At 33.4% G+C, this 26,449-nt stretch overlaps 3 protein-coding genes across 3 annotated transcripts; 2 read left to right on the top strand and 1 right to left on the bottom strand.

Moving 5' to 3' along the window:
- The first annotated feature begins 1,046 nt into the window (after positions 1-1,046).
- LOC109801040 (uncharacterized) lies at positions 1,047-1,799 on the top strand. Its single transcript, XM_020362012.1, has one exon. It carries the CDS (start codon positions 1,047-1,049, stop codon positions 1,797-1,799), a length of 753 nt encoding a protein of 250 aa, XP_020217601.1.
- A 5,458-nt stretch (positions 1,800-7,257) lies between these two features.
- On the top strand, positions 7,258-19,150 carry LOC109803849 (Tetratricopeptide repeat (TPR)-like superfamily protein). Its single transcript, XM_020365542.3, has 19 exons — positions 7,258-7,578; positions 7,697-7,853; positions 8,366-8,484; positions 8,569-8,643; positions 9,103-9,196; positions 9,788-9,906; positions 11,024-11,094; positions 11,243-11,384; positions 11,474-11,649; positions 12,063-12,268; positions 13,345-13,475; positions 14,394-14,470; positions 15,549-15,623; positions 15,739-15,931; positions 16,383-16,502; positions 16,587-16,725; positions 17,259-17,299; positions 17,405-17,656; positions 18,103-19,150. Exons 1-19 carry the CDS (start codon positions 7,432-7,434, stop codon positions 18,805-18,807), a joined length of 3,039 nt encoding a protein of 1,012 aa, XP_020221131.1. The 5' UTR covers positions 7,258-7,431; the 3' UTR covers positions 18,808-19,150.
- Positions 19,151-21,854: 2,704 nt separating this feature from the next.
- SEF (HIT-type Zinc finger family protein) lies at positions 21,855-23,851 on the bottom strand. Its single transcript, XM_020360294.3, has 4 exons — positions 23,642-23,851; positions 23,446-23,551; positions 22,475-22,581; positions 21,855-22,374 (listed from the first exon to the last, which is right to left on the bottom strand). Exons 1-4 carry the CDS (start codon positions 23,744-23,746, stop codon positions 22,171-22,173), a joined length of 522 nt encoding a protein of 173 aa, XP_020215883.1. The 5' UTR covers positions 23,747-23,851; the 3' UTR covers positions 21,855-22,170.
- Positions 23,852-26,449: the final 2,598 nt, after the last annotated feature.

Here is a 26,449-nt window from a genome sequence, read left to right as displayed (position 1 = left end):
TAGTTACAATTTGAAATTTGAATTTCCCTCCTTAAAATATCACTATTCTAGATATAGAAGAGCCACTAAAAATTTGTCATGTTACAATATACAATAATTATATATGACTCATATCAACATCCACTTGGACCTCGTGCCCAATGAGGTGTCCATAAATCATTCAAGTCCAATAAGTCCATATATTAATTTCAAATTACACCCCCCCTAAAACACTATATACACCCCTAAAAATAAAAATTATAAGGAAATAAATTCTTACACTACTTAACACAAAAGTAAAAGGTCAAAAATAAGAAAATATTTATAACAAAAAATATACACAAAGAATAAATGAACTAAGTAATTAACCTATAACTCAAAAAAAGCTTAGACATTCTACTTTCATCATGAGTCCATTCCTCTTACATCCTCCTTAACATTGCCCTTGTAATAGGACATTTGGAAGACAATATTTCATCATCCAGCATGCCTATGGGCCTTCTCAATCTCAAAAAGTGATAGTTTTAGAAAAAGTTGTATGAGTTTCAAAGATGAACACAAGAGAAGGTTTGCAATGCAAAATAATTTTCTGCATATGTTGGTGACTTCTTTTACTAGCAAACCCTTTGATATTCCAAGCAAGAATAGAAAAATCTTTGTATTGTATCATCATAACAAGGTTTAAAAAGTGTTGACCTTCCTAATAAAAAAGTCAACCTATGTATGGTGGTGTCTCAACAACCATATCCATATCATCTCCATTAGAAGAGTCTCCCATGTCATTCTCCAAATTGCCCTCCATACCACCATTCTCATCATTGGCACCAATTGCATCATCAGGTGGCTTAGGTTCATGCACCCAACACAGTTTGTTAGGGCCAATAATTTACACATCAATGGTTGAGCGAATACCATGCATCTTTTTGGTGCGTAAAAGAGAGCAAAACAAATGGCAGACAAAGGTTGTGAATCAATGATTGAGAAAATGATGTTGGGTGCATGAACCTGAGCCACCTGCTGCTACTGATCCTTTGCACACTCCATGGGAACGTTGTAATACCTTAATCATGTCTTGGCTCCTTAACTCTCTATCTCCATCTATTGCACAAAGTGTCATCTATTTTGAAAGTGCTGCTGCTATTTGGACTGATCTTAAAGATCGCTTTTCTCAGAGTGATCTTCTCCGTATTGTAGAACTCCAAGAAGAAATATATGGCATAAAGCAAGGTTCCCGTCCTGTATCTAAATACTACACATCTCTCAAATCTCTCTGGGAGGAGCTTGATAATTATCGCCCCTTCCCAGATTGCCAGTGTTCTTCCAAGACATATCATCAACAGAACTTTATTATCCGGTTTCTCAAAGGATTGGAGGACCGCTTTTCTATTGTTCGTTCCCAAATCCTTCTTATGGACCCTTTGCCGCCAATATCCTGTGTTTTCTCTATGGTTGTGCAACAGGAGCGTCAACACTTGCTTCCCAATGGAGAGGAAGAACCAAATGCCTTCATTAACACCAGATTCACCTTTTCCGGCAAGGGACGCAGTGGTAAAGTTCCTCCCGGAGGTCCTACAAGAAACAACACACGCAATGCTTCCAACAAGAAGTGCGTGTACTGCCACCGTACCGGCCACAATGTTGAAACGTGCTATGGCAAGCATGGGTACCCACCGTGTCATCCACGATATCTGGGTCGTCCTCATTTTAATCCATGTGATGGCACCGCCTCTGCCAACAGTGCGGCTCAAGAGACCAGTAACAATGAATACAACACTTCTGTTGTTGAAGGATCCTCCTCCAATGGTCCAGATTTCACTTGACTCAGGCCCAATATCAAACCTTAATCAACCTCCTCTAGTCACAACCTTCTGATACTGATGGTACAACCTCTGTCCAGCCCTCACGGGACAACATCACCCAAGTGTCTTCACCAACAGGCCCAATACATGTTTCTAACTCTAAGCTTGGTATTTCGTCATATAGTCATCATTTTTTATCCAATATACACACTGTCCCTATCACACACTCACAAAATAATATTCCTTGGATTATTGATTCTGGGGCAACTGATCATATTACCTCCTCTTTAGATTCCTTTTTTAATTATTCTAAAATCAAACCTGTCCAAATCAATTTACCCAATGGTGCTGTTGTTTTTCCACATTTTTCGGGCTCTGTTCAATTCTCCCCAAATTTTATAATTCATAATGTCCTTTTTGTTCCCAATTTTAACTTTAATTTTCTCTCTATTTCTAAACTTATTCTTTCTCAAAATTATTTTCTCACCTTTTCTAATGTCCATTGTTATATACAGGAAATAGGGTCATTGAAGACGATTGGTTTGGGTAAATTGAAACAAGGCCTTTATCAGTTGGACATCAACAAGCATGCGAGTTTGACATCACCTAAAGCCTCCTTCATCAGTAATTTCACGACCCCTCCTATCAACAACACCAATCTTTGGCATTTTAGGCTAGGACACCTTTCTGGAAAACGTCTCAATATTTTACACATGAATTTTCCTTTTATTTATAAGCATGTTGATGATGATTGTGATATTTGCCATTTAGCTAAACAAAAACGTTTGTCATATTCCCCAAGTATTAATAGATCTTGCAATTTGTTTGATTTAATTCATATGGATATTTGGGGACCTTTTTCTGCACCTCTTTTCATGGTCATAAATATTTCTTAACTATCGTTGATGATTTTAGTCGTTTTACATGGGTTGTCTTATTAAAATCAAAGGGGGAAGTCCAAAAACATATTCGAAATTTTATTGCCTTAATTGAAAATCAATTTCATACCACTATTAAGTGTATTCGTTCTGATAATGGGCTTGAATTTTTTCAAAGAGATTATTTTTCATCAAAGGGCATTTTACATCAAACAAGTTGTGTTTATACCCCCCAACAAAATGGACGCGTCGAGAGAAAACATCAACACATTCTCAATGTGGCTAGGGCCCTCATGTTTCAATCTAACCTTCCTAAACATTTTTGGTCATATGCTATTAAACATGCAGTTTTTCTAATAAATCGTGTTCCCTCACCTATTATTAAAAATAAAACCCCTTTTGAATTATTGTATAAAGAACCTCCTAATTTTTCTATGATTAAAATTTTTGGTTGTCTTTGCTATGCATCAACAAATCCTACTCGCCAAAAATTTTATGCCCGCTCTAAACGTGGAATTTTTTTGGGCTTCCAAACAAGAACCAAAGGCTATGTCATTTTTGACATCAACAGCAAAGAAATTTTTGTATTACGTAATGTCACATTCAATGAGATGTTTTTTCCTTTTTCACCATCCTGTCCAGCTTCACAATCCACTACCAATACACCACCTGACCATGACACCAGCCCAATTCATATTCACACCTTCCCAGAACATGAAATAGACTATTCCCACCACCCTCCCTTTGAGTCACCCACTCATCAAGAGCCATTCGACTCCGTGGACCCCACTATTAGTCCTAGTTTACCTTCTCCATCACATACCAGCAGCTCAGTCAATTCATGGTAGCACCAACTCAGACTCATTTTCAAGTTGCCTTGAGGGTGATTCGCTATCTGAAAGGATGTCCTGGAAAAGGTTTATTTTTCAGTCGCCCACTAGTAGAAAATAAGCATATTACGTCACCCCTTTTACGTCGGAAATACGAAAATCCGACGTAAAAAAAACGCGGTGACATTTTTGTAATTTTTGCGAACTTTTTTACGTCGCACCTGGTAGGGTATGACATAAAAAAGACGCAAATTTGAATAAGAGAGCGCGAGGCATACCACGCGCATTCACTTTTCATCACTTTTCATTTTTTTCTCTGTAAACCCTCTCCCTCTCCTCTGTTACTAAATCGTTTTTTTGTTTTTTGCAGAGGGATGAACTCTTTGTTACTCATTTGCACATTGTTGCTGCTCCTCAGGTATGAAACAAGGTTTCGTTAGCACTTTTCTACTTAGCATTGCTACTCTGACTATCTATTTTATTCAATTTTTTGGTTGTTCTATTTGTATAGGTAGTGGGCATTTTTTTTTTGTTGTTCTACGAAGCAGAATGGCTTGTTCTGCAAGCAGAACGACCTGTTCTGCAAGCAGCACGGCCTATTCTGCAAGCAGAACGGGCCGTTCTGCCTGCGTTCTTATGTTTTTTTTTGTTGTTTTTTTACTACTTTTTTATGTCGGATTTCGTAATGTCCGACGTAAATTTACGTCGGGTTTGTAGGTCCGACGTAAAATTTACGTCTCCCGCTTCTACGTCGGTACGTTTTCTAACGTAAAAAGCCTAAAATATCCGGCGTAGTACACCTCTTTTGTACTAGTGGCCAGTCCTCAACACAACTTCTTGGATTCAGTGATGCTGACTGGGCTACATGTGTTGATACACAACGTTCAATCACTGGTTATTGTTTTTTTATTGACAACTCTTTAGTGTCCTGGAAAGCCAAGAAGCAATTTATAGTTTCTCGATCTTCTGCAGAAGCAGAGTACATGGCACTTGCCTCTGCCACTTGTGAGCTTCAATGGCTCTCTTTCCTCCTTAGTGATTTGAGAATTCCTATTACTAAGCGTTTTGTCCTCTATTGTGATAGCCAAAGTGCATTATATATTGCAGCCAACCCAGTCTTTCATGAAAGAACGAAGCATTTAGAGATTGATTGTCACATCGTTCGTGAAAAATTACTCGCTGGTCTCATGCACCTCTTACCAGTTTCATCATCACATGAGTTAGCAGATATTTTCACTAAAGCGCTCCCTCCCCGGTTGTTTCACTCCAATTTATCCAAGCTGGAGCTTCTTGACATCTTCAAACCTCCCGCTTGTGAGGGGCTAAAAGAGGAAGAACGAAAGGATCCACAACAGCTCAATCAAACCAGTAATTCCAGCCCAATTGAATAGAAATACATAAGCCCATATTGTACAGTTTTTTTTTACTTTTTCCTGATACAGCTGTATATTCTGTTAGGTAGTACATTCTGTATTGTATTTAGGTGTTTCAACACCTCACCCTCTGCTGCAATTTTCTGTTATTCTTTTTTGTCCCTTCATAGGCAATAGGTTATATATAAATATACTGCTTTGCTTTCATGAATATACAAGAAAAGAGAAGAAACCATTTTATCAATCATTGATTCACAACCTTTGTCTGCCATTTGTTTTGCTCTCTTTTAGTGCGTCCCTTCATGTGCATGTGTATGTAACCCTACCTCTCTGCCTTCACTAGATGTTGAATTATATTCCTTCAAACTTAGAGCTTGGTTTTTCCATGCAGGTGAGATCACGATTTCCATGTATGGGTCAACAACAATTGTCATGTGTTCTAATTCTAACATATCCCCACGAGATCTCTTATTCTTCTTCCATATATTTTTTTGTGCCACAATCATGCTAGGGTCTACATGCACCCCACGCTGTCTCTTGGCCCCTCCTCTTTCTTCTTTATATCTTTCATTATCCAACAAAATAAAAGGATTTTTACTCAAACTTTTATTACGTGTGTGGATCAAACACTCCCTTGAATCCCCCTACAGTCACCTCTCCTTTAAAATTGTTTTATGTGTCTGCTTACCCGTTTTAACCACTAACAAATCTCCATAGCACAAAATCCTTGATTCTCTCTTAATCCTTGTAATGAACCAAAATTAGCCTTATTCTTGCACTTATTATTTTAGTAGTCGTATGACCATACAAACCACATCCTTTATAGATCAAAATGTAGTCCTTCATACTCTGTATTGAACTCGTGATCATAAAACCAAACCCTCCCTACCACAGGCTGGTCCAAAGTGATCCCGACAGACACCTTAAAAAATTTCCCTTTGGATATATTCGTTATCATCATATCCACTTTGATTGATTGACCAACTACTGAGGCAAGTGCCATCAACACATTCTTGTCAAAATATTCTATCCTTAGCTAGGCACGAGAAACATATCCATACAAGAGTATGACATATCTTCTCCTCTGAAACCATGAAGTTGGGAGACCAACCCCGCACTATCAGATAATGGTCAAAGATTAATCACGATCCTCCACTCAACACTTTCTCCCTATTGCATGCCATGTCAAACTTGACCATGTAGTATCCATGGCTAATGTCCACCACGTCCAAACCACTAGAAGGCTTCCATACTCTTTTTAGCTTGTCAAACATGACTTTTACTATTACTGCATTCTTCCAAGGACGTCATAAATTCCGTAAAACTTTATCCTCTATGTAACAATTAGGGCATAGTCTATTCCCTTTTCATATTCCACTCTAAAAAGCTTGTTTTCAATAAGATATTTCACCTCTACCTTCGTTGATTTTGGGGTTTGAGATCCCAACATCTTGTCTTGAAAAGAAAGATGAGTTGAACCTTCCTTTCTCTTGTTCGATGACTTAGGAGGTTGGACGACATGTATCAAACGACATTGTATGTTGAGAGAATTCGCATCTATCTTTATTAAATTACATAAAATGTATATATATTTGATTTTTTCCCCTTAAATTATATATTATTGATTTCTTTTATTATACTCGAATAAAATTAAATATTTTAAATTATTTTTTAGTAAATATTATTAAATATAATTTTATTTTATCATAATCAATTATTAAATAATATAATTTTTTTGCAATTGTTCCAAAGACACTACCAACCTTCTTATTTCTTTTATTTCATAAACAATAGAATATAAACTAAATTTAATTTATATACCTTAATATTGTTAAAACTTAAAGTTGTCACTTTTTTAAATTCTCATTATATATTTTTTAAATTATCATTTTCTAATTAATAATTTATTAGATAAAATATAATAAATATTTAAAATTCATTGAATAAAATTTCTCTTCCTTGTTAGTATTGAAAAAGATAAATAGATACATAAATATTATTCTCTTATAAGTATTAATTAATTAATTAATAAGATAAAAAATGATTAAGTGAATAAGAGAAAATTAATTTTAGAAAATAATTTAAATTTATATACAAATATAATGCTTTAACTAAATTAATTATTATTTTTTTAAAATATAATGCTTATAACAAAAAAAGTATCTAATTCTTTTTCAACAATATAATAGTATAAACAGTAATTTTTTGTCATATCTCAATCTTAAAATCATTGATTAATTACAATGATTTCACTTTTATTTATTTATTGATTTACTGATAACAATAATTCCCCGCTAGTGACTTATTGTTTTTTTTAAATCAAATAAAAGTTATGATAGTCTAATCGTGTAAAAAACATATTGGAAATATTTTAATAGGAAAGTGAAGTCCACTTAGGCTTTAGTAGTTTGGAACAACCTTGGCCACTCCTAATCTAAGCCCAGTAACCTTGTTCAGTTTCAGTTCTATTCAATTCTAGGTTTTCCTGTCACACTGCTTCTGTTCTTCAGTTTCCCTCTTCACTCTTCACTCTTCACTCTTCAATCTTCACTCTGTCTCCTCTGCGACTCCAATGGCCTCCAAGTTCGGTCTAGCCGGCGGCATTCCCGAGCGAAAGGTTCGTCCAATATGGGACGCCATTGATTCTCGCCAGTTCAAGAACGCTCTCAAGCATGTCACCACGCTCCTCTCTAAGCACCCTAATTCTCCCTACGCCCTCGTAACAACCCTAATTCTCGCACTTTTCACTTTTTTTTTAGAACGTCTTTGCCTTCGTATTCACGTCTTGGATACTGTTTTTTTTTTTTTTTTTTTTTTTTTTTTTTTTTTTCATGTAGGCTCTGAAAGCGCTCGTGTTGGAACGGATGGGGAAGCCCGAGGAAGCGTTTTCCGTCGCGCTCAATGCGAAGGAGCTTCTCTACGCCAACGATTCTCTGTTGATGGACGATCTCACTCTCAGCACGCTGCAGATTGTGTTTCAGCGATTGGATCACTGTAAGTTTTCGTTCAGTTATTTATTTTGCTTCTTGCTGCCATGTGTGATGTTGTTGTATAGTATGCAATGTTTTGAAATTGAAACAGAGACTGAACTGGTTAGACTTAGAGCTTCGATATATGTTTTTTTTTCTTTTCAGTTCGGCTAACTAATTTGATGCTTCATGACAAATAGACTTAAAAATGTTTTTGGTTTTGGTAATATAGCGATACAGTAATACTATTATACTCACGTTTTGATTTTATTCCTTTTAAAATTATTCTTTAAAGATAATCAGTGTAATATTCATAATTTTTGGCATTTTTCACTCAATCCTTGCCGTTATACCTTGAATCTTTGCCATTACGTACCTGTGCAAATGCTGAGCTGACTAAAATCAAAAGATGGTAAGGATTGGAAGCATATTTTAGTCTAACAAATAAACATGGCTGTTTTACTGTCTTTTGATGCATTGGTTACGTGTGTTGTGTGTTTGTATTGATTGTTGACTAGAGTGTGCGTATTTGAGCAGTGGATTTGGCTACTGGGTGTTATGAACATGCCTGCAGTAAATTCCCTAGTAACTTGGAACTAATGATGGGGCTGTTTAATTGCTATGTTAGAGAGTACTCATTCGTGAAGCAGCAACAGGTTTGTGCTTATATGTGTGGATGTCTGTTGTTGTGATTTTATTTATTTTAACAACTCAACATTTTGCTTTTGTCTAATTGGCAGACGGCCATCAAAATGTACAAACTTGTTGGAGAAGAGAGGTTTCTTCTTTGGGCAGTTTGTAGCATACAATTACAGGTTCTCCCTAGTTCTCTTCTTTTTATCTCAAAATGAAATGCCATGATATGATGAATAGATTAGAAAGTAAGTTGTTTGGCAAAGAACCTACACAACTGCTATTAGGTTAATGGTGATTCAGTTATGAACATATTGCATTGCTGGGATAACAAAAAATATGACTAGAAGTTCTTTGAAATATAAACATCAACTTCATTCATTGGTTTTTAAGAGAAATACTAGTAACACTCCCTAACACTGTCTTTTGAACTTTAAAATTTATTGGAAATTACAAATTTTTGTGGGTCCACTTATTATTTAATGACTCTGATTTTGTAGTTTTTAATAAATTTTAACCAATAACAGTGTGTATTAAAAAAGGAGTGTGTTACTTTGCAATGGGATAGTCTTGGGTTGGGAATGATAATTATTTTGTCTAGAACATATTCTATTGATTTATTTTATGGGCACTCTTGATAGGTACTTTGTGGCAATGGAGAAGACAAACTTTTATTTCTAGCCGAAGGCTTACTTAAAAAGCATGTTGCTTCTCATAGCTTACACGAGCCTGAAGGTGATCTTATCTCTTTCTTATCTGTTATTAATTATTTGGATAAAAATAAATTTGTCTAGATATAAAAGGAAATTATAGTAAGATTTGAGAATAAAAGACCCTCTTCAAGAATGAAAATATAAACAAAAGAGATTTAAAAACATCAATGAAGCAAAGCTTACACGTGTCTAATAAGAGAAACCTCTAACAAAACCACCAGATTTACATCAAGTAGAAGCCAAATATCTTCTCCTTAACCAAAGAAGTCTCTCATTAGAGATTTCTCCTTAAAGATATTAGAATTGCACTCCAACCAAAGGCTCTAATGCATAATAATGCATGATATAAGCATATACTGCATATTTCCAGAGATGTTTGGCTTTTTAACAAAAACTAAAAGTCCTCATTGAATACTGGGCCAAGGAAAATTCCAAGAAATAGTGGGATCTTGAATTGAGCACTAAATTGTGGACACTAGAATTGTGTTAGGAGGAAATGCGAAAAAGACATGAGAAACCCAATCCCGAAGAGTAATCAACCATTGGATTGATTTTCTTGTATCATTAAGGAAACCATATGTGTTTATTTTTAAATTTTCAAAATTGGTTGCAGCTCTTATGATCTACATTTCTTTATTGGATCGGCAAGCTAAGTTTGGGGATGCTTTGGAAATTCTCTCTGGGAAATTGGGATCACTGTTGATGATTGAAGTTGATAAGCTACGAATGCATGTAATCTCAATAGCTTTTTCTCTATTTTTTAACTTCTGTTTAGTGTTTTAACTTTTCAATTTAGTATGTTATTTTTTTTGGGTATAAATGACCATCTGATTAAATTAACCGGACATTGGTTCATTGATGCTTCTCATTAGTTGAAGTTGTAAGTCGTAATCAAATAAATCTGTATGTTCCAAGGTTAATAGAAAATGTTCCATTCCATGCAGTATTAGAATGATTAATATTTAAAAATTGATCCTTTAGACAAACTTCTTTCAATGGTCTATTTAGAAATTAAAATTTGTTTGGAAGTGAATAATGAGATTTTTGATCTATGGTTCACTATTGAAAGTGCATATTTTCAAAGAGTGTAGAAAAAAAATGGCAGCTCTCTCTTAATGAAAGAGATACATCACACATATCAAGATGTCAAAGCTTTGTTAAATGTACAATATGAGAGAAAGGATTGAAAGAGGATTTCTTAAGGAGAATATTATTGAATAAGAGAGAATTTGATAAAGTGATACACGAGAGGTATCACCTACATATATAGACCTAACGGACTTAACTAACTCAAGAGTTAGTAAGCCAACAAGACTAACTAACCTAAAGTGTTAGCAAATACAAGCAGAAAAATACATTTGAATACATGTAAATAATACAACAAATAAAAGTATTTATTATCCTATTCTCTTCTCTAATATACAAAACTTCAAAATGTCATTAGAATTAATCCTATAAAGTAGTATTGTCCAATGAAATATTTGAACATTAGATGAAGCTTTGAACTTTCACTTGATAGTAAATATAGGAGCATGCTTTCTTGGAAAATACTCCATAAGAATTAGTCTTTCAAACCCTTTTGGCTGAATTGAAAGATCAATTAATTGAATCAAGCAAAATGAAGAATTAACTTGTTTTGAGCTAGGATTGTTTTTATGGCTTCAGGTGCTCTTCAAATAATTTCTTGTTATATCTTATCCTCCTTTACCCTTGTATCTTTTCTTCTCTGCAATATGTATTCTTTTATAAAATTATAAAATATAAAAGTAATAGCAATCTGGAGCATTATTCTTAATTTTCTTATTTGACCTTTCTTATCAACCTCTGTACTTTGACTTTAAGTTGACAGGGGAGACTTCTGGCTCGGGCAGGTGACTACACTGCTGCTGCTGATATTTATCACAAAATTCTAGAGTCATGGTATGCCTGGATATGCCAACTTGTTCAGACAAAAAATTTCAAAATTCTAGATTGTTTGCTATCCTGAATTAAGCTCAGTTTTCTTTTTACTCGTCTTTTACTCTGTCCCCAGCTTTTTATCCATTGATATTGTTTCATCATTTGGCAGTCCAGATGACTGGGAGTGTTTCCTTCATTACCTAGGCTGTTTGCTAGAAGATGGCAGCATTTGGTGTGATGAGGCTGCTAATGATCCAGTTCATCCCCCAAAGTTTGTCAATTGCAAAGTCTCACACTTGACAGATGAACAGGTGAATATGTAGTTTATGCATACAGGGACCATTTATTATTTTCATGGAACTTAATTTTTGTATAATTATAAACTACTATATGAATGCAGTTTGACGGTCGAATGTCAATTGCATCAGCCTGTGTACAGAAGTTGCAAGCAGATACTGTTAATAACTTGATCAGGTGTCCATATTTGGCAACTATGGAAATTGAAAGAAGAAAACATTTACGTGGGAAGAAAAATGATGACAATTTAATGAATGACATTGTGCAATACTTTCGGAGGTACGTCATCTGAACTTATCATTCCTATACTCAATTATTTTTCTTCTAAATCATCATGCATGTAAAATGCTTTGTGAGAGGGCTGGAATGACATTTGATATTGACTAATGCGGTAAAAATCCAATAGAATTTAAAATCTAGGTTTATGGGTTCTCAGATCTATTTATTTCAGGACTTTACTTTATTTAGTAATTGAGAAGGGTGAAAACACTAGTTTTAGTTTCTTTTGCTTGTATTAGTTTATTCTGTTTGCAGATATGTTTCAATTCTGTGCCATTTTAGGTTAACTAGCTGTGTAATTGTTGTATCTAAGTAGATTGGTCCCTCTTACATTTTAAGTGTGCTTGTAAAACTCCAATGGAACTTTATCATTGTTTGATCAAGGACTCTGCTTAATTTTCAACTTCTCATAGGTTTGGTCACCTGGCCTGCTTTACTTCTGATGTTGAGATGTTTGTTGAAATCCTCAATGCTGATCAGAAGATAGAACTCTTGGAGAAGTTGATGAAAACCAATGACACTTTATCAGCTCCACCGACCAAGACACTTGGGCTGTCTATTAGTCTTTTCAAAATTAAACAGTTATTGCTGGGGAACATGTTCAAGTCTTCTGCAAGTGGTGGGTTGTTGCATACAAATATACATTGATTTATTAAATGTTCTTCTCAATATTCCAATGTGATGTATGCCCGGTTAGAGATATAAAATATGTCTGAGATCCCACCTTATGAATTAGGCTTTTAGGGAATTTAGTATTTAACTGTGTTATATTCTCTATAACCAAATGTAAGTAATTGAATTCTTTTTTCCATCGTCCTCTAATTAAATTTTAATAATTTAATTATAATTCCATCCCAAGGCTGAATGAACATGTGCTTTATCTTCTAGCCCATAGGATTTTTTTTAGTGAACACTTGTAAGAGAAATTATTGTTTGACTCAGCTGATGTTCAGTCTAACAGATTTAGTCATTATCTTTTAAGATGTATAAAATAAAGTTAGGTTTAACTTTGTTTTTAGTCCCTCAAATTTTTGGTAATTTGTTTTTGGTCTCCCATATTTAAAATTGATCTTTTTAGTTTTTAAATTTCAAAAAAAATGTTTTAGTCCCTTAAGACTAGCTGCATTATCACTGAGAGAGGCAAATTGAGTTAGCCGTACAGCATCAGCCAACAGTTGGGTTTGATATGATGTTTTTACTAACATGGACAATAGTATGTGGATTCTGTGATAGATTTAATTCTATCGGGTTTTTGTGTAGCAAATTCAGTAATGACGTTTGGACAGAGGAACTAGAATATTTTTTTACCCCAAATTACAAGGGCTAAGAAGATTAATTTTAAATTTGAGGGACCAAAACAATTTTTTCGCATGATTGAGAGACAAAACATATTTAAGCCAGGAGAGTTATTATTGGTTTAATTCACCTCCAAGCTTGCCTATATCTTGGGTTAAATCATAATATCTCATAGAAGTTGATCTCCATGTGTGTGTGTTTTCCCGCAACCATAATGGCCCTCCTTTCCAATTATTTTATTCCAATCTTTTTTCTTTTTTATGTTTCCCTCAAGAGAGAGTGGAAAGTGGAAACAAACTTCTTCAGATTTGAGCTTGTGGCTTAACTTGTAGGTCACAGCCTGTTTTTCCATATTGAGTGTTAATCTAATGAATACAAACGCTTCTAAACTTGTCCCAGAACTTGAGGCCTCTTGTGTTCAAATGTTTGAAATGTATTGCAAAAACCTTCCACTTTCGAAAGATTTGGATCCACAGGAGGGCATGCATGGTGAGGAGCTGCTTTCAATGATATGTAATATTTTGGTCCAGGTATGTTATATTATATCAAGCTTTATGTATTTCCTTTTTGTATCTCACATTGGTAAAAAAATATGAAGTTATTCTATTTTTGTTGTGGTTTTCATTTTTTTGGTTTGTTGTTGACACATGAATCTACAAGTTGCTGATAGATATTACTGTTGTGCTGGACTTATTTACATATTTTCCGTAGTTTTTTGGGTGGAGGCAGGGAGTGGGAGGAGAGATACAATGGTTAAATTTTAAGGTTTTAATGTTGAACAAGCAGAAAGTTGGATCAGCTTTTTCTTATTTGATGTGTCAAATTCTTTTGGCAGAAAGTTGATTTGTCAATTTTGGCTTTTGGTTTCCTTTTATATGGATATCATACCCTCTGCTCTTGCAATTTACGATTTTTCTTTATTTACATTTCTTCTATTAAAAACCCAATTATTAGTTTAGTAGGAAGTGATCCGGGCTTATATGCTCAATTTAAACATAGAACTTAAGTTTTAACTCTTACGAATTTTCCATATTGTATTTTGTTGATGTTGGTCCCTAGAAAATGTATTAATTGAATGCTTCTTGTTTTGTAAGTGAGTTTTATGTGAATTTGAATTAAAAACATGAATCTTTTATTCACCCTATAGTTTTTTTTTCTTATAGAAAGAGTAAATAAAAAATACTGTAACAACATGAGGTAAGAGAATTTAAAACTCTTAATTTGTTTGCTTCTCAATTTTAAAACCAAACAATAATTCTTGTTACTTCTAAATTTAAATTCTTCGTTCTGCTTTAGAATTGTTTATGATTCTAATTCTAATGTGCTTTTATCTGTAAAATTGCCACGCATTGTTGTGGTTTTGGAAATGCATTACAGCTAATTTTTAACATTTTAAATACTTATGCAATCCTCTAACCTCTGTTTACCTCCTGTGGTTATTTGTATAGTTATTCTGGCGTACCAAGAATGTTGGCTATTTGGTAGAGGCAATTATGGTTCTGGAGTTTGGTTTGGCAATACGAAGGTCAGTGATAATTGTTTTGCCTTATATCTTGTAGTCTTACACAAAAAATGTATTACATTGAGGAAGCATTTCATTTGAGTTATGTTCTTGGGCTATATCTGGGCAGTTCTTTTTTGTGCCTTCACGTGTATTTTGTATTGTACATTACTGTTATAATATTATATTATGAATTTGTGAGCTATCACTCTTTGGAAAGTGAGAATAACTTATCATAAAATTTTAGTGTGAAAAAATTGTAGTGGGGTCAGCTTTATTATTTACAATTTAATGACATTTCTTGGATTTGTCACAATTCTCAGTAATACTGTTTTTTTGACTATTTTTGTTAAAAAAATTAGGATATTTTTTTTTTTTTTCTGAATTAGGACCTTCCTATTTATATTATTTCTTGTATTAAAAGTATTGAGTTTATTGCTCCAAAGGTTAGCTCTAGGTATATGCTAGCTTTTGACTTGTGAAACTATGGATTTTGTTGGGTTTTCACATAACCACAGAGAAGGATAAAAAATGCGAAGATTCTGTATTTCGTATGTCATTATACCATATCTTCCATTTTCCTTTTGTACTTTGTGCTAATGTCAACTAAAGTATATAAACTAGAAATATATTTCCTTAATCATAAATGGGTTTTTAAATTAGTTATTTGGCTGAATCAATGTTAATGAAGTCTATTTTTGACATTGTGTGGTTCATTATATCTGGTGCAAGGATGGAGGGGTATATTCTTAAGTACTGTTTGGCACAGATTTTTTAGGGCTTCTCCTCTCGTTAAAAGGAGAAGCTGAGCTAATCACTTTCTTAAAAAATCTTCAAAAATAAGCAACTTAATTTTTATAAAAGAAAAGAAACAAAACCGGCTTTTTAGGCATCCTTGCTCTCTGCTCTCTCTCCCCTTACTCTCTTGGGTTGTCTCTTTAAGTTGAAAGAATGAAAATTACCAAATGGCTTCTACTTTACTTAAAGCTCATATTTTGATTAATTTTAAACCAGCTGATATTGATCTAAATGCTTACAATGGTTTTGTAGTGGGAACTTTTTCTTCTTTAAAATAAGTGAACAACTTCTTGTCTTTAAGCAGATATGTGTCACAGTACAAGATCTTGCTGTTGCATTTGTATAGCCACTGTGGTGCACTTTCAGCGGCACATGAATGGTAAAATACTTTATTCATTAGTTTTACATTATTTCATTAGAGGTCACATAATGTTTATGTCATGCTGATTGGTTGTAACTTATATCCTATATAAAGCATATTTTCTTTTCTTCAGGTATAAGTCCCTGGATGTCAAGAATATCTTGATGGAAAATATTTTGCACCACATATTGCCTCAGATGCTGGTATCTCCACTTTGGACCGAGTTAAACAATCTGCTAAAGGATTACCTGAGGTTTATGGATGATCACTTCAGAGAATCTGCAGATTTAACATTTCTTGCATATCGTCATAGAAATTACTCAAAAGTATGTATACTGGAATTTTTTTTATTGTTTCTAGAGACTTTTCTTGAGTTAAATTGCTTGGAGCACATGGATGCATAAAGTTGGAGTTGCAGGCCTATCTTCTTTAAAAAGAGTTCTTCATGCATAACAGTTTATTAGATAATCTACATTAAAGAAGGTTCTTAGTTAATTTATTAATATCTGCTCAACCTTGTTAGAAATGAAGTTATGATATGATTTGACCATGTTTTGTTGTATTCTGAATGGAGAGTCAGTGACATACTTAAAACATAACTGTTGCATAAGCGGTGCCTAGTTTGATTGACATGGTTCTGCCCATGTAAGTAACATGAAGATGTATACACATTGCATGATAAATTGATAATCTTTGATTCATGTCAGTTATGATTTAATGTTGAAAGCACCATATTGTTGTTTGCGTCGATTGAATTTAGGCAACATTATATTCCAGGTAATTGAATTTGTCCAGTTTAAAGATAGGTTGCAACACTCTAGTCAGTATTTAGTGGCACGGGTTGAAACACCCATTTTACAACTCAAGCAGAATGCAGATAATCTTGAAGACGAAGAGGTGATTCATTTCTTGAAACTATGGCATATTTTATCACCTCTTGATAAATTTGACGGTAGGTTTAACAAGTTCATATTTTCTTAGGGTGTTCTTCAAGGCTTGAAATGTGGTATTCACTTCCTTGAGCTATCTAAGGAGGTAGGGTCGAAGTCTTTGACCTTCAATGAAGACCTGCAGACACGGCCCTGGTGGACACCAACTTCAGAGAAAAATTACCTTTTAGGTTAGTTCTGCAATCATATTTTTAGCTTAGACACAATGTGTGTTGTATTCTTGCTACTCTTAGCATCAATATGTTAAGCTAATAATATGAATCTTCAAAGTATGTGTTAAAGATAAGGTTAAAATAAATATCAAATTAATCTCTTACCTTAAAAGAAAAGCTAATGAAAACTTATGGGATACTGCCTTCTACGTTGTTTACAATTACAAATCATGTAACCTAATACCTACAAGTTGTTCCTTAACATTGTTCCCTCAAATAAAAAGTAAATTTAGAGTGATTGGAAGACTGGATGGGAATGGGGTTGGTCTGTTTTGGTGGGTGTAAAAGTCCAAATAAATTGACAAATAATTGGACGTGGTGTCCTTATAGCTGGTAGGACTCAGAATGATATTTTACTATTTTTTTCATATAATTGACAATATGCTGTTCAATGTCTCCTGGTTTGGACATCAGATTATAATCTGGTATTATTTTCTTATGTGGGTTTGTTGATTGCCATATTAATCTGAATGGATGGTCTTCTGTCTCAGGGCCATTCGAAGGAATTTCTTATTATCCCAGAGAAATATCGGTAGGTCAATCCCATCTTTGATGGTTTGTGGCTTTTGTATACTTCTTTCAGTAAAAACTAAACTATTTTTTTTTTCTTTATTGCATGGTTTGTAAATGGATGTAGACCAAAGATAGGGAGACAAATTTAAAGAGAGTCATTGAAAAGAAATCCCTACTTCCACGGATGATCTATCTTTCGATTCAAAGCGCTTCAGCATCAATCAAGGAGCATGTTGAGGTCAATGGTTCTGTTACCCCGGACATCACTTCAGAGCTGAAATTGTTGCTGGAGTGCTATGCACAATTTTTGGGCTTTTCTCTCACTGAAGCAATAGAAGTGGTCATGGGTTTCTCTAATGGTGAAAGATCTTCCGTGGTATGATACTCAAGTTTTTATGCCACTGTTGAATATTTTGTGGAGATCCATTGAACAGAGATTGAGTAGTATTACTTTATTGTTTTAGCATTTTATACCACATGAATACAAATGCTACATTATTATTTTTTCCAATCAAGAGCTAAATTGACATAATTGTGCCATGAGATATTTCAGAATTAAGAAATGAAATAGAATAACTTCTATTTTTTATTTTTTTATTTTTTATATTAATAATACAGAAATTGATACCTGTAAGATTTGATGGTATAGAAAATGAGCTGTAGTAGAAATGAATTTGCAGTTTGAGGGCATTTTTATTAAACATTTGCACTTGATACTCTGTTCCCACTACTGGCTGTGTTTATTTTTTATACATGAAAATATATTGTCATACATGCTTGCTACTTGGAATTTGATCCATCTCTTAAAAAAAAATGTTGCAGGTTTCTGACTCCAACTTGATTGACTGGTTGAATTTCACTGTATTTTTAAACGCATGGAACTTGAGTTCCAATGAACTTGTGCACCCAGATGGAAATGGATCTAGGCCTCGAATTTGGAATATCTTAGATTCTTTGCTGGAGAAGTATATTTTAGAGAAGGTTAGGTCCATAGAGCCTCAGCTTTGCTCTCCTTGGAGTGACATCGAACTTCTCACGCAGTTAGTTACAGAACCTTTGGCATGGCATGGACTTGTGATTCAATCTTGTTTGAGATCCTGTTTTCCACCTAGCAAAAAGAAAAAGAAAAGTGGATCAGGTTATCAGTCTAGCTCGAATCTGGCTCATGCAATCACAGATTCTGTCTTGCATTTATCTCATGTTTTAGAGGATGTTATGAAATGGATAAGAGAATGGAAAAGAAGACCTGAAGATTTGAATTTGGATAGCATTCTTTCTCTTCTTCACAAAGACGGGCATAATGATGGTCCGGGGAAGGTCTTTCACATTTTACAAACATTTATTTCCTCAGTGAATGATTCAGAAGTTGGTGATCGTATCTCCCAATCACTCAAGTCTTGGTGCCCTGCTGAGGTTGCCAGGAAAATGATGACTGGGAAGCTAAAAGTACTGATGGATTTTTCTGCCATATGTGAGTCAAAATTGAAGTTATTACAGCATTTGAAACAGCAGATAGCTCAACTGTGAAGATTCGGCATGGTTTACTGCTGCTGAAGTTTTATTTCAGCTTGACAAATGACTCTTCAATTTCAATAGACATATATCTTCAATGACAGGGGTTGAGATATTGTGCTACTGTTCTGCTGTTATTTTCATTGGCTTCATCTATATTGGCTTCTGTGGAACGGGTTGTTGCTACCTCAGTTTTTGTTGGTCATTTTCTTGTAAAATTTTCTGGAGTGTACATTAAACATTCCCCTCATTTTGAGTTGTTGCTGGATCTACTCAGATGTAGCTGTTTGTCTGAGCAAAAATTTTGGCAGTGTATCATTGGTTTGATTTGTTTCAATGGAAGTAAATTTTTAAAATATTCTGATCAGATTTCTCCATCATTATTCCATAACCTCATATTTGGTTAGCATCTCTTTCCTATTTTGAATTTTCATCAAGGGTGAAGAGTTCTCTTAATAGACATTCTTTCAACGAGCTTAGTGACTTTTCTCCAATTAGTGTTACACTTGTATTCTATTGATCCGTTTAAATTCTACTGTTTTGTCAATTTTAATTGTCAATTAATTCTAAAATTTATCAAACTATAATTTGAATTTTAACATTTCTGATGCTTGTTTGATTTCAAAGCTTTTATTGGTTTGGAAATCTTAGATTTGAAGTACAAGTCATATTGGTTGAAATTCAGACTGACAAAGCCACTGTTGATTAGCACAAGGTCCTATGCTTTTGAACTGTGCATATGGTTGCTCTAAAGTAGTTAGGCGACTAGTTAATACATCAGAGAAAAAAGGTTAGCAAACATAGTACTTTGCGTTATGAATATAAGAAAAAATGTATACTTGTTAGTTTCAAATTAGTTTTAAATATAAATAAATTTTACTTTATTTAATATTATCGTCTTTGAAATACTTCAATTAATTGATCTCATATTTTTAATATTTTTTATTCTTGACATCAAGTTTCAAGGAAGGATTATTAGAAAAGTATTTTTTTAGATACGATTGACAAAATTAAATGATTTAAATCTTTCTAATTAGGTGAATTGATTATTTTTTTGTTAGTTATATTCAGAATTGTTTATATTTAACTTCATTGAGAGTATATAAATATAATAATGCTAAGAGTTTCCTATGGACTTATACATAAACAAAAATGTTTAAATTCTTGGAACTAAAATATGAGTAAATTTTAATAAAGTCAACATTATTTAATATTTTTAATTCAAAAATATCTCTAAAAGTAATAAATAAAAACATTATCTATAATAAATGTGATTAAATATATTTTAAAAGATGTATAATATATTTTATATGAACTCTAAAAAATTATATATATTTATTTATCTTAATTCGTGTGAATTTTTTTTATTTATATATAGGTCGTATATAGGTCAAATTGCCTCATTTGAAATATGTTATACGAAATAGATGCTCTAAATAGTGCCAAGATTTATGATTAATAATTAATCTTTTTTTAAAATGGAAAATGTATATTTACTAGTTAGTAATTAGACGTATTTGTTGGTGTAAAAGAAAAATTGTGTTTGATTTATAGTTTTCATGGCTAGTCCAACAACAAATAGAGCCTAAAGTTTAATTTAAATGAAAATGATACATGATAATTTTTATTGTCAGCATACAAAACTCTTTTCAACATGTGACATTTTTATTTTATAAAATTAATAGTAAATATATTTTATTGATGGGCCTAAAATTTAAATTTTAATTGCCTTATTCTTGTAGTGATCTTGATAGTTTTATTTTAAAGATTGCAACTATTGTCTATAACAAAAAAATTTATTTAAACCAAATAAGATCAATATAAGTAGTACAATTTTGCTTCCGAGTATTCATCGCAACTGTATATAGATTTGAGTTTGAAACCAAGAATGATTTGGAATAGCCCTACGGCCAATGTGAAGGGGGCATTGAAAGATGGAAAAAGTTCCCTTCCATTTAAAAACTTTTAAAATTTGTTTGACTAAATCATACCCTTCCTATTTTTATGTAAAACTGAATCGAGGCCACCAAACTCTAGTGCAAAAATGCCACAAGTATATGTCTCACCATTTTATCCTACGTATTCTAATAAGCTGAGTTTTGGTAATTTCAATGAGTAGTGTTAATTTATGCAAATGTTGGTATGAATTCTTTGAATTATAACATGACATGATATGGATACTTGCTACTTGGAATAACCCACGCAAAATAGGAAAAGCGAGTATAGATCACTAATATTTTTGTTTGTGTTAAACTATTAGTGGTCAGTTGTCAACGATTCAACATAGTAGACTTGAAACACGAACACATCTTTCATAACCACCGAACAAAAACAAAATTCAACATGATCTTAACTTCCCTATACTCTTCTTTATTTCGCTTTTCCCTAACTCGAGTTATTGCAATGTGTCAGAACATAAATAAACAACGGAGATGAAGATAAGATTGTCAGCTTACATCTAAAAAAAATGCTTCACAGGATGAAACTGCGTTTGTATTGTTGAATCAAACAATTGATATTACTAACTCATGTAGATATGTCGTTGACTTGGGTCCAGCCATTGTATCAGTAGACGATTCTTAGCTGTATGCTGATAAGGTGGCTTTTTAACCCTATATTGAGAAAAATGATTTCTTCAAGGGTGTAAAAAAAAAAAAAGGTTTCATTCTGAAAAGTTGCTAGAAAAATATTTCAGATTTGGTCCTTCAATGGGAAGAAATGGCCACATGTTACAAGTGTGCAGCTGGATTATTTTGTATAAAGCACCTAAGCAACTTAAAACAAGGTACATTTAGTTTTTAGCAGGCCACCATGAACAAGCATGTGAAGTTGATCCTGACTGTTCCGGGATATCTAACATGCAAAGACATCATTGGACCTCTTTAACAGGATTGCCAAATCCACAACATGCATCAACTGTCATATTACAAGGTTCTTATGCATATGACAACGAAAAACTGAAATACTTACGAGCAAACTCTAGGAGATAAGCTTTCTTGGTGCCAGTCTAATCAAAGACAAACACACAAGCACATTAACAAATGAGTGCTCCAGAAGCAAAGTAAAAAATATAATAGTCCTTGTGGCTTGATAAAGATGATCTTCTAAACAATAGCTTCAGTTAATGCAGCTATTATCTAAGGACATTTTTAACGAGGTTACTTGCTTAGATCAACAGGATCCAATAGGGGTCAGAATGTACAGTTTTCAGCTAGCACCTTGCAACTGAATAACTAAAACTCTAGTCTAAGAAAGAGAACTAAAGAGGGAAAATTGAACAAAGAATTTGCCTTTACAATGTTAGTAAATGATGATATATGACTGGTTACAATAGTATGTGTCCAATACTATTCTTGTGCACATTTCGTGGGCTATGAATCAGGCTACAAATTTCAAGCAACGGGTATCATTGTGAACATTTTGGCATCTATAGGAACAAAACCGCACACCACATCTCACGCAAGTGTAATTGGCAGAAAAACCACAAACAGTACAGAAGTGGCGGCGGGAGGTTGAGCTTGGAGGTCCAACTGCAGCTTTCCAATAGGAGGGCACATGAGGAGGCAATGATTCTAAGTTGGCCTGCATTCATGGAGATGGGTTACGAAAAACAAGAGCCAAGGCAAGAGTAAAACATGAGTGTTACTTATGTGTATGACCCTTTGTGGGTGTCATCACCAACCTCATGTAAGAGCTCAAGGAATGTTCTTGGGGCTCTTCTAGCTTCAAGTGCTTTTGCCTGCCTGGTTTTCCTTTTGGTGCCTTTAGACTGCTTTTTCTGTATATAAACTGCAAAAGGAAGGAAAAGGAACTAAGTGAATGGAAGCTCTATAAGTTTACATAGATTCTCAAGTTTGACAACCATGCTCAACATCACTCTTTTTCCCCCCTACACATATCCCCTTAATTTAGGAAATGGATTCAATGCAGTTGGCATTTACACACATTCACGCAGTCAGCATATTATAATTGTTGGACGATGATCGAATGACTATGTTAAATGTGTGTCTTAACAAGTCCAATTTATCAAAATAAAATACGAATAATCCAATCTTCATCTAATAGTTCCAAGATGTCAACTTCATGAATGCTTGGAGAAGCCGACTACAGAAAATCAATCCAGATCAATTTACTTATTTACAAGAAACACATCCCTAAACCTTAATTTATAAGGTAACATTGCCGAAATCAGTCACAACTTTTCAAAACCTTGCATTGACTTGCATTTGCCTCCTGGTTTATTAATTAAAAATTTCATCAGAAATATTTTTAGAAAGAAAAAATAAAGTAAGTTTTTCTTTAAATAAAAATAAATTTATGCATAAACTAATTTGAAGAAGCTCACTTATACAGTTTTTCCAAAAAATTACAAATCAGCTAATTTTAACTTAGAAACTTGTTTCATTTTTTTAACTTCTTATTTTTCTCTGTCAACTACTTCTTGACAAGTTTATCTAATCAGAACTTAAGGTAACTAGGTTTAAAGTCCAAAAAAAAAGAGTCATGAATTGCAATTCGACTAATATCCAGGGCAGTCAATGTATTTATTTATTTTTGGATAAATAATTATAACAGCAATTAAAATTAACAATTAACACTATAAAAAATAACGAAATAAAAGTAAAAAAAGAGTGAGAGAGGAAAAACCCTAACCTTGATCCTCGTCATCAAGAGAAGCATCGTCGTCGTCGTTATTGGCATCTGCGATTTCAAAACCCGCATTGTCATTCTCCAAAGCATCCAATCGCGCAAGTGCCGCCTGAATTGAGTCGCAACAAAATCACGCTTCGATCAGATTTCAATTCACACTTTTCTTTTTTTGTAAATAATTAAATCGAAAAATAGTTGCCTGGGTGCGGTTGTCGGAGCTGGCAAGTGCGGCGGCCATTTTCGACGCAACTTTTCGCGTTCGGCTCGACATGCGGCGGATCGAGTTGGAGCCATCGTCGTCCATTTCTTCTTTCACAGAAAACGCGCGACCAAACACGGCCTTAACCTTCTTGTGAGACGAGAGAGCGAGTCAGGGCGCAACTTCAACACTCACATTAGAAATTCTCTTCTTTCTTTCATTTTTATTTTATTTATTTAATTAAAATACTTAGAAATATTAAGTCTTTCTTCCTCATTAGTAAAAATAAAAAAGCACAAATAAATAAATAAAAAAGAAGATGGAAAAATAAAATAATTAATAAAATGAAAAATATATTTAAAATTAGTTTTTATTGTTCCTATTTCTTAGAAGTAAAAACTCATATAAACCTCAAGCGTGTGGTTCAGTGGTAAGGGTTGATCCACACATAAGTAAGGTTAGGGGTTTGAATCATGTCTTGTGTATGCAGTCGCGTTAAATCTTAGGGCTACCTATCCCACCCTTTGAAATGCCTCCCTCATAGCGAGGTGATTAATCACTGCTCTCAGCCCTGGATACTCCAGGAAAAAAAAAGTAAAAAGTTATATGGATTGAAATTTAGTCTCACAAAGGCACTGTTGATTGGCACAGGGCACCTATGCTTTGGGACGTACCATGCATCTAAATGAATCTAATTATGCTAAAGTTGTTAGGTGACTACTTAATTAGAAACAAGGTTAGCAAATAACCAATATTATAATAGTACTGTTACAAGTATCATTTATATGGGAAACATGGAGGTTTTGACCTATCATCGTGCCTCATTTGAAATGTGTTATACGAAAGAGATGGTCTAACTAATTAATTAGTGCCTAGATTGATGATTAGACAAGAACTTCTTTAGTTTAAAAAAAAGTAAAAATACATATTTACTGGTTCTTAATTATGTGTTTATGTTTTATAATTTCTTTTCGAACATAACATTTTTGTTTATAAGAAATAATTTTACTCAAATCATATAAGATGATAAAATTATGCTCTAAATATTTAACACATTTGCATTATAAGACTTGTGAATTTAAAATTATTGGGTAAGCTGAAACATGCTTTCAATAATTATTTTATTTTATAGATGAGGATTTGTTTCTTCCAATTTTTATCTAAACATATAAGGCCACCAAACTTGTAAGAAAAAATGTGGCAAGTATATGTCTAATTTTGGTCTTTCTATCCTCTGTATTCTATTAAGCTGAGTTTTGATGATTTTAAGGAATGATGGTAATGCCACTTTCAAAATACACAAAAGTGGTACGAATTCTTTGAAATATTGCATTGCTCGATATGGATACTTGTTGCTTAGAGTAAACCACACAAAATAGGAAAAACAAGTATAAAGATCACTAATAGATTGGTGTGTTAAATTATTAGTGTTGTCATTTGTCAACAATTAAACATAGGAAACTTACACCACGAAAACAACATTTTTCAAAACCATCGAACAAAAACAAAATTCCACATGAGCTTAACTTCCTATAATCTTCTTTCTTCTCAGCTCTTGCTTTTCCCAAGCTCGAGTTATTGCCTTGCGTTAGTGCTGGAACAAAATAAAATTGGAAATGGAGATTGTCAAATTATATGTAAGAAAAATATGATTTACATGATGAAATTGGCGTGTGGATTATTGAATCAAATGATTGATATTACTTACAAATATGTTATTGACTCAATCAAAATACTGAATTAGTATGTTACTGATAAAATTGCATGAATTGATATATATTATAAAAAATTAAGAAAAAAAATAACCTGAAAAAAGAGTAAATAACTGTGATTATAGCTAATTGTGATTTTACCAAGAAATCGTAGATTCTCTGGTTTAACAAATATTATATGTTCTATACATAGTGTCAAGCCTAGAATTAAAATGGTCTGGTATCAATTAGAGACTTCTCAGTCCATGATTTTGACTAAAAGAATTATGCTTTGCTTTGAGTAGAGATGGTAAATATACCCGTACTCGCGGGTAATATCCGAACTCGTCCTGACTTTAACGGAAAATACCCGGTTTGACCGGGTACGAGTACGGGTAAAATCCGATATATTAAATCGGTTACGGGTATGAGTACGAGTATGTACTTACCCGCCCCGTACCCGTCCTCGTTCTCATTTTTTTTATGTATGATTATTTATTAATATAAGATAAAGAAATAACTTAATTATAATTATAATTAAATAAAAAATAATTTAAAAATATCATTTTTTTTACAAAAAATAAAAAATAAAAAAATTGACAGGTACGAGTATACCTGATACCCAACGAGACATGAATGAGGATGAAAATCTATACCCGACGAGTATAGAGACAAGGACAGGGATGGGTTTAACTCGCGGGAACGAGGACGGGTATCATGAAACTCGTACTCAACCCGTCCCGTTGTCATTCCTAGCTCTGAGATGAAGTTCTTAGAAAACGGAGTGGAAGTATGAGTGAGGAAAATTATTAACTTGCTCTAATTTTTAAGTGGAATGATTAAAGGTAATCATGCTCTGTTTGAATATATATTTCTACAAATATTTAAAGCAAAAAATAAGAATTGAAAATAAATGAGATTCTCTCATAAGCTATAACATCAATTTATACATTTAATTTTTGTAAAAGTTCTCTCATTTAATTTCTCTAAAAATCTAAAATGCATAAATTAATTTTGGTTTATGAGAGAAGTTTAATTTATTTTCTCTTTTTTATTTTCTTCTCATGTAAATATTTATGAAATCTTTTTATCTAATCACCATACGTCACCTCTTGAT

Source organism: Cajanus cajan, chromosome 3 (assembly GCF_000230855.2).
Source record: "Cajanus cajan strain Asha chromosome 3, NIPB_CcT2T_4, whole genome shotgun sequence".
NCBI lineage: Eukaryota > Viridiplantae > Streptophyta > Magnoliopsida > Fabales > Fabaceae > Cajanus > Cajanus cajan.
This window is presented reverse-complemented; position numbering and strand designations above follow the sequence as displayed.